Below are 14,612 nucleotides of genomic sequence, written 5' to 3' on the forward strand. Positions count from 1 at the left end.
GGCAAATACAGTGGGTGATGCTTTCCTTCTAAGAATGAACCCTCTCCTGAGAAGTGTCCAGCACTGTGGGCAGAATTTTAGTGCTGTCCCGTGTATTCACAGAGCCTCTGCCTGCTACTGATGGTGGCCACCACTTTCTAGAACATGTCCTGCTTTGCTTTGGGATGGACTTCAGGGGAAGGCAGAAAAGTTATTGGTTGGATTCAGTCTGAGGCTGAGTTTTCAAGTCAGCTTACTTTCTGTAGGACTGTGTTTTCCCTGTGTTCCCCTTCGTCATGTTAATTTAGAGCTTTAAACAATGATGGAATTTAGGCAGGTTTTCTAAAGACTTAAAAGAAGAGGTTGCGTTTGTAGTTGGTAGATCATAGACCTGATCTCTGAGAAGCAATTTCTTCCTACTTAATTTTTTTAATTAATGTAAATAGGAAAATTAATAAGGACTTTCAGGGGTAAATATGTATACCTCTGAAATAGGTGTATGTACAGTTTTGTAGGGCATTAGAATGAGAATGCAGGTTTGAGAAGAAAAAATAAAATCTACTTTAAATATAACAGAAGCTCTGGGCATGGTACATACCTTCAATTCCAGCACAGCAAAGCTGTGAAGTTAACTTTTGTGAGTTAGGGGCCAGCCAAGTCTACATAGTGAATTCCAGGAGAGACAGAGCTATGTAGAGAGACCCTGTTTGAAAACCACCACGAACAAAACAACAAAACAGGCATGATTCTGTGTGTACACTTGGAACCCCAGTGCTTGGGACTCTTTAATCGAGTTCAGCAGCATAGGGAGGTTTGCGTCTGTCTGAGCTACTGGAAACCCTATCTGGAAAAACTGGGTGTGCTGGCTCACATCAGTAACCCCAGCACTCAGGAGTCAGAGGCAAGTGGATTTCTGTGAGTTTGGTTAGCCTGGGCTACATAGTGAGACAATGTCATTCCCCCACCCCCCAACCAAACCAGACAAACATAAACCAACAAAATATAGCATTTACAGTAATGAAGAGCTTATTATGTGCATTAAATAAGTAGAACGGGTACTGAATAATTATAATACTGAAAGATTCTGTTGGCTATAATTACATAGACCAGTACAGCACCTTTAACAGTAATCTCTTCATTTTTACTAGCTAGAACCCTGATTTACAAGGTATGATAATGGTATCAGTCCTTAATTATTAGAATACTTCACTTAAAATAGTATCCATTAAAAAGTACCTGGTTAAATAGTTAAAGTGGCAAGATGAGGTATAAACACTGCTTGCCTTTTTTTCTCGTACTGTTACTTGCAGATGAGCTGGAGCATAGTCTCTGAAAGACACCGTAGCATACATACTAGGAAACGTGCAGTTAAAGGTGATATGCCAAGAATAGCAGACGGAGGATTTAACTCCGAAAACTCTTGCTTTTTTCTTCTTGTTGATAATCCTTATGGCCAGGGGTGGTGGCACACGCCTATAATCCCAGTACTTGGGAGGCAGAGGCAGAAAGGTCTCTGAGTTTGAGGCCAGTTTTGTCTACACAGTTCATTTCAGGACAGCCAGGGCTACATAGGGAGACTTTGTTTCCAAAATAAAACAAACCCAACAACAAAGAAGAAAAGACATTTGGCAGAAAGTAACAAAAGCTTCCTTTAGCAGCTGAGTCTTGGAGCATGTGAGTGAGTATTAGGTATGCTGTGTATGATACAGAAGACTACATGCTGTGTAGTTAGTAGCCTAGTGGCCTTTGTTGTTTCTGAGTGGTTTCAACCTTTGGGTCTTGACCCCTTTGAGGTTGGATGACCTTTTCATAAGGGTTCCATATCAGATATTTGTGTTACTATTCATAACAGTAGCAAAATTACAGTTGTGAAATAGTGGTGAAAATGACTTTATGGTTGGGAGTCACCACAATGTGAGGAACTGTGTTAAAGGGGCACAGCATTAGGAAGGCTGAGAACACTGGTTTAGGTCCTGGTTCTTATACTCAATCCTAAATCTAGGAAATCCTCTAGAAATCCTTTAGGTCATCTCTAAGAGGACGGGAAAAGAAAAAGAATACCTTAGAGGCAGTTGCAGGGACAAGCCAGTCACACCTTATCAAGTTACCTGTTGCGTTGCCTGTAGTGATTTGTTACACTGTCTTAGTCGGTTTCTTCACGTTCTGGGCACTTGCTCAGTGCCTGCTGCGGGTGCTCACCAGGAAGCACAAATTATTACTGTGAAGCTGCTGCAGCCTCTGTGTACTTTCATAGTCAGAGCAAATTGGTAGCATGCGGTAATCTCCTTATTTAATATCTTTTTTTTTTATCATTTTATTTTAAAGAGAGGCGTTTAAGAGGTTCTAGTATTCTCCGAGGCTGAAGCTGAGAGTCTGAAAGCCTGAAGCTGAAACTCAATTGTAGATCATAGCTCCATCTCCTTCAGAATATAAAGAAAAGAAATAATATTTCCACAATGATAGATCTTTGGTTGTACAGGTAAGTTATTTAGTTTTGCAGTAGAGAAGACACCTTTAGCTCCATTTTATTTTGGTGGGAGGAGATATGTTGCTTTCCATCAGCCTTTCTTTAGGGAAAGGACTGAAGATGAAGTATTTTCCCATTTATTTCCCAACAAAGAGATAAATGCAATGGCTGTTGGAACGATTGGAGCCCAGTCAGCCTGCTTTTGAAATGTGCGTATTTAAGGAGCAGCATGAAATGCTTGGACGGACTTCTCGGTTGTCTCAGTGTAGATATTCATTCAGATCTACTCTGTCTGCCTATATAGCTATCTGTCCTGTCAGCCGTCTATTGTTTCTGTCTTGATGACAAAGGAAATCCAGTTAGATAGAATTTCCAAACTTCAAAGCAGTTACTATTAACCTTCAATGAATTCATTTTAGTGGCTAGAGTCACAGGCATTGCTCTGCTACACTGGAGTGAGAATTGTGCAGGTGAAATAACTTGTCTTTTGTTAAAAGAGTTTAAGGCCACTCTGGGCAGTGTAGAATGTTCCAGGCTATCCAGGGCTGATGAGCAAAATCCTGTCTCAAAACCCACACCAGACCTGTGTGGTAAGCAATGCCTGAGCACAGCTTGTGCTGTAGAAGGGCAGGAAAGTCAGAGTGGCAGCGCTTCTCACTCTTCCTCATTTTTTCCTTTGGCTTTGTACCTGAAAATGCACAGGTATTGTGACCAGTTCTCTATAAGTTGTTCACTCAATAAAAGTAAATAAAATGATAATCACCTTGGTGTTGGCTGTGCATGGTGGTGCATGCCGCTCAGGAGAGGCAGAGGCAGGCAGATCTCTCTAAGTGTGAGGCCTACTTAGTGAGTTCCAGGACAGTCAGTGCTACATAGTTAGGCCCTGCCTTAAATCCAGAATGCTTATGATGATCTTGTTTAGTCTGTCCCGTTTCTTTTGGTTCTGATCCAGTTATGTGGGTGTGGTCACGGGGACTAGAGGTTTATGATCCAAAAGAGCCAATGATGTCTTAGAATTTCATAGTTTTTATAAAAGTAGGTTCAATTTTGGGGAAAGGTGGTTTAGTGGGAATCAGATAGAGGATGTGTGGATTTAGGGGAGGTTCGGGACTCCGTGTGGACAGGCTAAAGGAGTTTGCGTTGGCTGGCCCTTTTCAGTCTCTTCAGTAGTTAAGGACTTAGAAAAATGGGGGAACACGGGACAAAGTGCTGTATCCAGTGAAGAATCACGCTCTTCTCTTTTCTGCGAAATTCTGCGCTCAGTGTGGTTAGGTGGGCATGTAGGATAGATTTTGGTTCTATTACTAGTTGGGTTTTGCCCACGTGAAAGTGTTAACTCATGGTTTGATTCATGCTTTCCCTTAATTCTAAAGCTATAGTAATATAGTTTCTATTACCAAGTGTGTGTGGCTAAGGCTTTCACCAGCTGTCTCTTATTTTAGTTTATTAGTTCCTGAGCTAGTTGGTAAATGGGTTCACTTCTAGTTCGTTAACTACTTCATATTTGGCTAGAATATAATTATACACCCAGATCTCTTCACCAGATTCTTTAGTGACTGTATTTAGCTAGAATAAGGAAAATTACAGCTTTAGTCTGTACTACTTTGCTAAATAAACAAGCTTTTAGCAAAACAGAATTGAAATTTGGTTGGAATAATGTAGACATACTTAGGTAAAGTGTATATAATGTTAATTCAATCCAAGATAATTTTACAATCTGCTGTTTGATGCTTCTTTAGCCAAAGTGATCATGGCCTTATTTTTAATTAATGTTTTGTTTAAATCATTGCTATCTAGTAAAATATGAATGAGAATTTTATGTCTAATTGGGCTTGCAACCTGACAATTGATTTATATGTTAGAATACTGCCTCAAGGCATTGATCTCAGGGTCTCTCATACACAGCAGTGTGAGTTGGCTGGGGGGCTTGACATTCTGCAGGTCTTTCTGTTTCCTTGCCTTTCCCCCTTTCTGTTCTAAGTATCAAACCCAGGTCTGGGTTTCTAGCAAGCTTCAGGACATGCTTCTAATGTGGACTCTCAGTACCAGGTAATGCTTGCTGTAAAATCCACTCTTCTTGCTGGTCTCCAGAATGTTTCTTTGTTTAGAACACTAGCATTTTACAGTCTATTGGTCCTCTCCCAAGACAGCTTCTTGATAATCGCAGGCTTTATTTATTGTAACTGTTGGAAAGAACTAAAACCTTTTTAGGGAACAAAAATATGGAATGGGCTTGATCTTTGACACTAATTGGTGTTTTATTTTATAACTGAAATCATGAAGAAAAGTGTACATATTCATAGGTGGTATTTGATAGAGATTTGTATTCATATTTGTGTGTATATACACATGTGTATATATGCATACATACATACACACACACACACACACACATATATATATATATTTATTTATTTATTTTCTGGAAGTTGATTCCAGAGAAAGAGATTTTGCTCCTTTTTCAGATTTCCAGATCAATGTCGAAAGAAAAGAATGATTATGGATAGCCAGTTGACTGAAATCATAGAAGAGATTTATATGCCTTTAATTGGCATCATTATAAAACAAAATTCAGTGAGTTTCCAGTATTATTTTTCAACCACAAATTATGAGGATCATTAAATGTGTATTTTATTTTATAGTTTGTCTATAAAATTAATTGTAGTTTTATGCTCATAACTACATAGATATTTAGTATATGGCCTCCAGCATTCTCTTTCGGCATTTTTCGGTTTGTGTTCTTTTACACATTTAAAGCTTAATTTGCATTTATTGTAATTTAAAGTATAAACTGATATCAGTATATATTTCCTGTGAGTAAAGTAGGACTCTCCTCTTGATGACAGATGTTATGAGTGTTCAGATAGTGAAGTTCATGTGAGGCACTCTCTTTCCTGATGGTGTGTACCATACTTACTGCTGACTTGATTTCCATGAGGTTCTCTAGAACAAGTCAATGTGCTGTAGTTACAGATTTTAAAATATGCCCTGCTTTGAAATGAAGCTAAATTCAACCAACTTAACACATTTCACAGAGTGCTTCCTTAGCTCATTGTCAACAGGTCAGCGGCAGGCCAGGGAAGCGCTTTCCTTAGGGGGTTCTTGTGTAACATGTTGCTGTGATCCTCTGTAGTTCCACCTTCTCCAGTGTTAGGTAATTGTAGTGGCATTAGAAGGATTCTGTGTGAGAGGCATGGTGAAGTTACATTACAGCCATTATTGGTGTTTAGCCATTCTGTACCCCACTTGAAATTCAGCAATGAAGTGGCAGAATATCTAAGAAAACCAAATGGGTGGGGGATAGAGACTTGGAATATTAATGGTGCCTTTGTTCTTCTTGATAACACGGAAGTTCTGGAAGTACCATCAGCTCTTTGAGAGTTTACCTGTGGGCCAGGGAGGCTCACTCCAGCAGCCTTTGTGTTTTCTCTTAGAAAGTCAAGCGTCCTTACTAGAAAACCCATTTATGTATCTCCCAAAACAGTGAGTTAAAGCTATCCTATACTACACACAGAAATTTAAAGAAAGAAAGAAAGAGTCTGTGCATGTATGTGTAAAAATACACACAAATGTGTTATATGCAAAATAATATTCCCTATTTCTGAAATGACTATTTCCTTTAGAGGACAGCTGCTGCTTTCTGTCCTCAGGATCCCGTCAAGTAGTGCCATGCCTTTCTAGAGATGGACGCTGTGCTTTGGTGTCGTGTTAGCCAGTGTAAGCTACTGTTGTGACTTCTGTCTACTATATAATTATAAAAATTCCATAGCAATATTCCAGAGTCCCCCTACTATCTCCTATTATTAAGGCACTTAATTAACCTGAAAGAAATGATTTTAGTAGAAACCTTAAGACTGATTGGAATGGCTTCTGTAAGATAGCTGGTCTGTAACTTCAAGAGTATTACTTTAATAACCAAAATGACACAGTTATGTTTAGTTTGATCACTTTTGGGTACTTTGTGCTATTCTGAGAGGCAGAGAAACAGTGAGCATGTCTTCAGAGTTCTGTCTGAGCTGGCTGTATGTCCGTCAGTAGACTGTGCCTCAGTCTCCTCAATTGTAACTTAGGTACAGTAGACCTTTCTGAGTTGTGAGACTTCAGGGAGTAAAGGTATGCTAATCATTCACACGGAGTCCCAGAACATACTAAATGGTATTTGTTACCTGGTACTAACATCATTATTGGAAACTTTAACAAAATAACTTTTGTCCCATTATGTATTGATAATGGCTATACTTGGATAAAAAGTTACAACTTTATGCTTTTGTTTTAGATATATTAACTATCACCTTTTTCTCATTATTTTGTTTACATTTTTGAAGGTTTCCCCATGAGTGGATCATGATGACCGTATGGTAGGGACTTGCCATAGTATGGCTGCTTCCCGATCTACTCGTGTTACAAGATCAACAGTGGGGTTAAACGGCTTGGATGAATCTTTTTGTGGTAGAACTTTAAGGAATCGTAGCATTGCTCACCCAGAAGAAATCTCTTCTCATTCTCAAATACGATCAAGATCACCAAAGAAGAGAGCAGAGCCTGGGCCAACTCAGAAAGGAACCAATAATGGAAGAACCTCTGATGTAAAACAGCAGAGTGCTCGAGACTCATGGGTAAGCCCTAGGAAAAGACGACTTTCTTCTTCGGAAAAGGATGACCTGGAAAGGCAGGCCCTAGAGAGTTGTGAGAGAAGGCAGACAGAGCCAGCACCGCCAGTCTTTAAGAACATTAAACGCTGTCTTAGAGCTGAAGCCACAAATAGTTCAGAAGAAGATTCGCCTGTAAAACCAGACAAGGAGCCAGTAGAACACAGGAGGATAGTAGTGGACCATGATGCAGACTTTCAAGGGGCTAAACGAGCTTGTCGATGTCTTATATTGGATGATTGTGAGAAAAGGGAAGTTAAAAAGGTGAATGTCAGTGAGGAAGGGCCACTTAATGCTGCAGTAGTAGAAGAAATGACAGGCTATTTGACTGTCAATGGTGTTGATGACAGTGACTCAGCTGTTATAAACTGTGATGACTGTCAGCCTGACGGGAACACTAAACAAAATACCCCTGGTTCCTGTGCGCTGCAGGAAGAATCAGTAGCTGGAGATGGGGATTCGGAGACCCAGACCTCAGTGTTCTGTGGTAGTAGGAAGGAGGACAGTTGTATAGACCATTTTGTGCCTTGCACAAAGTCTGATGTGCAGGTCAAGTTGGAGGACCACAAACTAGTAACTGCCTGCCTACCTGTGGAACGACGAAATCAGCTGACTGCTGAGTCAGCTTCAGGCCCTGTTTCTGAAATTCAGTCATCCTTAAGAGATTCTGAGGAAGAAGTAGATGTGGTGGGAGATAGCAGTGCCTCCAAAGAGCAGTGTAATGAGAACAGCAGTAACCCCCTGGACACGGGTTCTGAACGCATGCCAGTCTCTGGAGAGTCAGAGCTGTCCTCTATCCTAGACTGTGTTTCAGCTCAGATGACATCTTTATCAGAACCTCAGGAACATCGGTACACCCTGAGAACTTCACCTCGGAGGGCGGCCCTGGCCAGAGGTAGTCCCACTAAAACCACATCTCCTTACAGAGAAAATGGACAATTGGAGGAGACTAACCTCAGTCCCCAGGAAACAAACACGNCCGTTAGTGATAATGTGAGTGAGTCTCCCACAGATCCTGCCGAAGTTCCTCAAGACGGAAAGGTTCTATGTTGTGACTCTGAAAACTATGGAAGTGAAGGACTAAGTAAGCCACCCTCAGAGGCCAGAGTGAATATTGGACATTTGCCATCTGCCAAAGAGAGTGCCAGTCAGCACACTGCCGAAGAGGAAGATGATGACCCTGATGTTTATTACTTTGAATCAGATCATGTGGCACTGAAACACAACAAAGAGTATGTGTAACCATGGTAACCATGCGTTCTGCTTTGCTTATCACTTCCCAGGGGTTCAGTATTTGTTAATACGTGTCTGTACTTAATGCTTTTATTACAGATGAAGTTAACACTTCAGCAATAAGTTTAGGTTTAGCATACATCTCTTACCTCAAGCTAAGGAGACTTGATGTTTGATGTTGAACTTTTCTAGTGCTGTATCTCATGTGTCTGAATGAGAAAGGACTAAGGGAAGCGTGGGTGGTGTCTGAGAAAGATGAGTGGGAGTGGTGGCACAGTGCTTTCAGTGCTGAGTCATCACAGCTCACGCTGGCGCACCCTTGTAGAGCTTTGTAACGTCTGCCTTTCCAATATGGGTAAAATAATGAACATGGAGCTGTCATCCAGGTACTAGGAACCTAGCAGACTAGAAATTATTCACACTTAATTCCCATTAATTTTTTTGATTTAAGAATGTGCTTGGTCCATCATCTTTGCAGTTTAGAGAAATAGATGGTGCTGTTAACATTGTGATAGAAATATTTGTTATAACCCTAGTTAATACTATTTTTCCCAAGCCCTTAGTACAGAAGTTCTTTTTGCAAATAATTCTGTGTCCAAAATTGTCCACAGCTTTGCTCATTTACTTTAAAGTATTCTGGAGAGTAATGCAAACGAATCAGAGCTAACGGTTTAAATAATTCAGGAAGGAACTATAAAGTGTTCATCAAAACACTTTTTGTTTTTGTTTTGTTTTGTTTTGTTTTGTTTGAGACAGTGTTTGTGTAGTAGCCTTGGCTGTTCTAGAACTCACTCTATAGTCCAAGCTAGCCTTGAACTCGGAGATCTACTTACCTCCTGAGTGCTGGGATTAAAGGTGTGTGCCCCTACTGCCTGGTTTATCAAACTATTTTAATGAATAACAATGACATGTAAATTAATTCCTCTTGTAGGGCAGCTTTTCAGCTACTATCACAAAGTCAGATTATACTGGTTGTACAAAAGCAGTTGAATTTGAGGGATATTTCTAATGTTTTTTTTTGTGACAGATAAAATATCATATCAGGGCTGTGGGACATGATCTTTTTGCTACATTTATTAGATTGATCAGGACTTTAATCTGGTGGTGCTGTGGCCTTTTATCTTGTCTCCTTTCTGGGAAAAAAAAAGTTTTTTTTCTGTATTCTTTTAAAATTGTATTTTGATACTGTGTTTTAAGAAAGAATTTTCCCTGAATGTTTTACAGTTTATCGGTTATGAGTCTAATATACTTGAGATCAGTTTGAGGCAGAAAAATGTAATTGCATAAAGGAAAGATTTCAGGTAGAAGTAAGATGAGCTGGTGCATGGTGCCAAACCAACAGGTCCCAGCATGAGAGACTAAGTCAGGAGGGTACCCAATAAACCCAAACAGATCAACAAGAACATGTTTTCTTAAAACCTTAATAACCTTTCTTAAAAAGATTTTTATTTGCAGGAACAAGGAAGATGTATGTTTTAGAAGAATAACTAAAACCTCAAAAAGTATGATATCTTGCTTTCTTAGTTTTGGAATGGGGGTACCTGTGTCATCCAGGTTGGGGTTGAATTGTGAATTCAAGTGAATCTAGTTCTTTAGCTTCCTGAGAGTGTGGGACTTCAAGCTGTGTGACCATGGCCAGCTCCAGTTTAAACAGTATGAATTTATTTCTTCTAAACTGAGAGCCTGACAAGCGTGAGGCACACATTCAGCCTCTGGGGCCCACCTGGTTTAGGAAATGACATTTCAGTAGGTCTATTTCCCTTTGATTTTTGTTGTCTTTGTTATGGGATATCCTCTTAAGTTTTCACTGGTTATTGATTCTGAAAAACAGTAATTCATAAAAGCAATACTCCCATAAAATAATTATCCAGGTAGTGACTGTAACTCTCGAAAGGTAGCATTTTATGCCCTTCAGTCGACGAGAACAGTGTAGGGGGCATGGAGTCCTTTGGAGTTTGGGATACTGTTTGCTGTTGAGACAGCGCTCAGTTGTGATGCAGCATGGAGCCGCAGGGTGAGGGAATCACTTGTTTCGCTCCCCTTGCCTTTTGCTTTATCCTGAGTCTTTGAAGATGGCACTTACTTGTAGGTTTTACTTACTTTTGGTTTTTGCTTGCATTACTAGGGAGCAAAACAAGAGTGGACATATGTTAGGCGAGTGTTTGACCACTACTCTTCTGCGATGGGAAGGGATTGTCACACTTAGCATCTTGGTTCCAAGTAAATCCAAGAAAACAGTACTTGGTCATGTTTGATGTAAAATCTTTAATAAAATCCCTTTTCCTCCATGTTTCTATTTTCATGTTTTTTATCCATGTCAGGGATGATTGGCTTCTAAAAACAAAAACAACTAAAAAATAAATCAAGTGATTGTTTAAAAATAGTGTTATTATAGTTGTCTAGTGATTTCAAGTGTTATGGAAATGTGAAATACTTTGAAAGTGGTATTGGTGGATTGTACACAGTACCCACAGTGCTAGAAAAGATCTCCAGCTCTTTCTTTGTCTTTAAAACTGGAAATTTAGCATTGTCTACAGTGTTTATGAATACTCTTCCAGAAGGAAACATTTCTTATTTCCTGATGCCAGCTAAAGTAGGTTATTATAGTCGAGCAGCATGGTGCACAAATACCGATCTACAAACCCCATCTCAAAGTTTTAGTAGAAAATGCTGTGGTTGCCATAATGCTGTTAGGAGGCTCCGACCCTACCTGTTCTAGTTAAAACTTTCCTCTTAGCTAATGTAATGGTTTAATTGGCAGCCTTCTGTCTTTTAATTTATCCATCTGTCTAAAAGACTATCATATATAAGGTGACTTTATAGTTCTAGCTTTAGATATGGTTCATCACAAGTTAGGTGACTGCACAGATAAATGAGTCTTAAGGATTTAGGGTATGTACTTTTTATTTTTTCCCCAAATAGAGAACTACACTTGCTCACAGAGTAAGGGAACTAGAAAGTATGTTCTTTTGGTGAGATTTTTGTTTATAGTTATCTTAGTAGATGCTCTCAGGTTTAGCATAGAGGGCCCAAGGCAGTACTTTTGAAAAGTTGCTGGCCTAGCTGCCTGAGATAAGCCTTTAAGGTTCTTGCTCTCAGAGTCAGATGAGGATGTTAAGCCCTGGGCCTTAATTTTTAGTACTGCTTTTCCAATTCAGGAGGTAACCACACAAAGGAAACCTTCAAGTGTGAATGACAAAGACAGTTATTAAGTAGGTGCATTAACACAGGCAGCACGCAGAGGCTTATCACCAGGGTCAGAGGTTTAGCTCAGTGATAGCACACTTTGGAAGTGTGTCTGAAACCATACTGCTGCAAACAGAAAGGGCCCCATGGTAGAAATGGGGTTATACCTTGGCCTTTTTAAAAAGTAGGGACTTTTCTTTTTTTTGGTTTTGGATTTTTGAGACAGGGTTTCTCTGAACAGCCCTGGCTGTCCTGGAACACACTCTGTAGGGACTTTTTGTTTTGTTTTGTTTTGTTTTTACTTTTTTTTGAGACAGGGTCTCTTGTAGCCCAGGCCGGCCTCCAGCTTGTGATGTTGCTGAAGGTAACCTTGAACTTCTTGACCCTCCTCCCTTTTCCTCTCTGACTTTACAAGAGTGTCATCCACTACTGGACTCAGGCTTCTGTCTTCTAATTGGTGATGTGAACCATGCCTAGTTACTTTATGCAACGATGTCTTTGGTTTTTCAGGTTTTGTTTGTTTTTTTGTTTTGTAATCTGACTATAGTTAAAGAGCATGCTTTGATCTGTCAGGATCATCAATCATCTGAGATAAAGAAGTGCCATCCCTGGGTAACTTCATGGCTTTCATGTTTCTGTTGTCGTAGTGTGTCTGTGAAGAACAAATGGCTTCAGTCAGAGGACGTGGTTGATTTGAGAAGAGTACTCTGAGGGTTTAGAATGCAGTGGGAAGAGTACGCTTGGTGCTTGTCAGCTCATGGAAAGAGCTGTAGAACCAACCGAACTCGCCCCAGGCATCGCATGTGTAGATGAATGAGAGGAGCAAAAGCTGTCTTAAGTATAACTGTTGTCAGGGAGTAAGTTATTGACTAATCAAAACATGGAATGAATTGTTGCCAACGCAAAAAAATGCTATTTTATTATGTGTACAGGTGTTTTGCCTGTGTATGTCTGTGCACCTGGTGCAGCCTGGGATGTGTGGAGGCCAGGAGAGGATAGTTGGTCCCTTCGTGCTGGAGTTTCAGATGGTTGTGAGCCACCATGTAGGTGCCGAGAACCCTGCACCCCAGAGTACTAAAAACCCTGGAAGAAGCAGCTGCTGTTCTTAACTACTGAGCCAGCCCTAGCCCTATTGCCAAAAATCCGAAATTTTCAAATAATGTGGATGATTTTAAAGATTGTTTGCACTCATCTTAAGCACATGCATATAGTCTTAGGTTGTTGATTCACGCTTATCCCTTGCAGAGGTGGCGGGGTGACACTCGTGATACAGTACCATAGGGCTAACTTCCTGCTGGATGACCCTGGCCTCCAGTAGTTTCCCTTCTATCTGTTCTTTCGGCAATGCTGTGGCTTAGTGTTTCCTTTCATTTTTGTTGAGTTTCCTTCTAATTGGTCAGTAGAAAGGATGCCTACACATAGATCCTCTTTTAGTACACACTAGTGAAGAAGTCTTTATAGAAGGCAGGGCTTAGAGAAACAGTCCTTGACTGTAATGGTGGTAGACTCCAAGTGAGTGGCCACGTAAGCAGATACATATGACAGGATTTGGGTGTCACACCATTACAGTCATGGATTGTTTCTCCCAGCCCTGCCTTCTGTAAGAAGAATGCTTTATTCTGGCTGGTTGGAACATGTGTAATTTTTGCTTTGTGAACACTTAATTGTTTTGTGTATAGCTCCATGGTAGTTATTTGCTTGGTCTGTAGTAGCTCCTGTTAGGTTTGTGTAACTTTGTTTCCAGGTAGCGACTCCATGTACATTTAGGTCTTTTTCTATGATTTCTTCCTCTTTGGTATTGTGTCCTACACACTCTCGCTCCTCAGCTTCCCCAGGCTGTTTTGCTGTTTTCTGAGTCTCTGTTGAGAACAACACTTTGTTGTCTAATATACTGGGAGTTCTTCCTAGTAGGACTTTCCTCATTGGTTTGTTGTTAAGCACACAGCTCGGGTTTGCATTGTCTGTTACCTGGGTCTGAGAAAAGTTACGACTTCCCGGTCACAGAGTTACAGCCATCAGCTCTCCGTGTTGGGGATGTTAGCTATGCCTCTTGGTTTGAAGTCCGTGCTGATTTGATTTGGTCAACAACAGTTAACTCTGCTGTTCTGGAGAACACAAACTGTTCCCTCACTCACTGGGTTCATGAGCCATCTTCTTCCTCAAGTGCATGCTCCCAGCCTCTCCTGGCACAGCTGAGTAAACTCTAGAGCAGGCAGCTATGGAAGGAGCCAAGGGAGCAAGTATAGAGTGCTTTCTCATAGACGTTACAACTACATAAGATTTGCATTTCAAATTAAGTTCCTTACAGAGGCAGTGTGGTTGATTGTACCAGCCAGGAAGAGCACTCAGAGCAAGCCTGTCTCCATCCTGGTAGGAAGCCAAGCAGACACTGAGGGCTGATCATCACTTGTACAATTGTAGCCAGTATATTGTCCTAGGAATGTACTTTTCTCTTTGCATTTCACCTTGGTTTTGATACTACTCAGACTCAATTACTAAATATTTCTTTTTGTCCTTCTCTGGGGTTCTCATTAACAGCTGTGGCTTAGAAATATGTTACCTGTTTAGTAGTGGGTTTAACTGTGAAGCCTAGCTTGGACTATTCTATTACTCAAGACTATTTCCATTGTTGCACAGTAAACAGAGCAGGCCATGTATGAGGATGAGTTTATTACTGCTTCCCAGTCATTTTCAGCATCTTTCACTTAACTTGGCGGGCAGCTGCTTTCAACTCATCTAGCAGCTGTGGGTTGAGCTCTGTGAAGGAGAGTCAGTGTCAGCTCTTCTCTGGGTCATCTGAAATGGTTTCTTGCTTTCTGGGATACAGACCCCCAACTAATTATGCTACAGTCCCAAACTAACCTTTTCCTTTGAAGTGCATGTGTTAGGTAATATCTGCTCATTTAAAACGCTTCCCTTTACTCTCTGTTCCTTGAACTCTACGTGCTAGCCCAATTAAATGGTTTTTTTTCCTGTTAACTATTTAGTGGGAGAGGGGCAGCGGCCTGTAGAGGTCAGAGGGCAACTTACAGGTGTGCTTTGTTCTCCCATGGTGTCAGCTTTGGTGGCAAATGCCTTTACCTGCTCAAAATTATCTC

General features: G+C 40.6%; 1 protein-coding gene across 7 annotated transcripts in view; it reads left to right on the forward strand.

Moving 5' to 3' along the window:
• Zzz3 (zinc finger ZZ-type containing 3) overlaps positions 1–14,612 on the forward strand; it is a 59,935-nt gene that overhangs the window by 21,242 nt on the left and 24,081 nt on the right. For 5 of the 7 annotated variants that reach the window (XM_021158990.2, XM_021158991.2, XM_029475124.1 and 2 more), the window contains exons 3-4: positions 2,305–2,458; positions 6,772–8,327. In XM_021158990.2, the coding sequence (XP_021014649.1) occupies positions 6,802–8,327 (1,526 nt within the window). In that variant the 5' untranslated portion in view covers positions 2,305–2,458; positions 6,772–6,801. The remainder of the gene's footprint in view (positions 1–2,304; positions 2,459–6,771; positions 8,328–14,612) is intronic. The other 2 variants (XM_029475127.1, XM_029475126.1) reach the window with 2 other exon arrangements.

Source organism: Mus caroli, chromosome 3 (assembly GCF_900094665.2).
Source record: "Mus caroli chromosome 3, CAROLI_EIJ_v1.1, whole genome shotgun sequence".
Taxonomy (NCBI): Eukaryota; Metazoa; Chordata; class Mammalia; order Rodentia; family Muridae; genus Mus; species Mus caroli.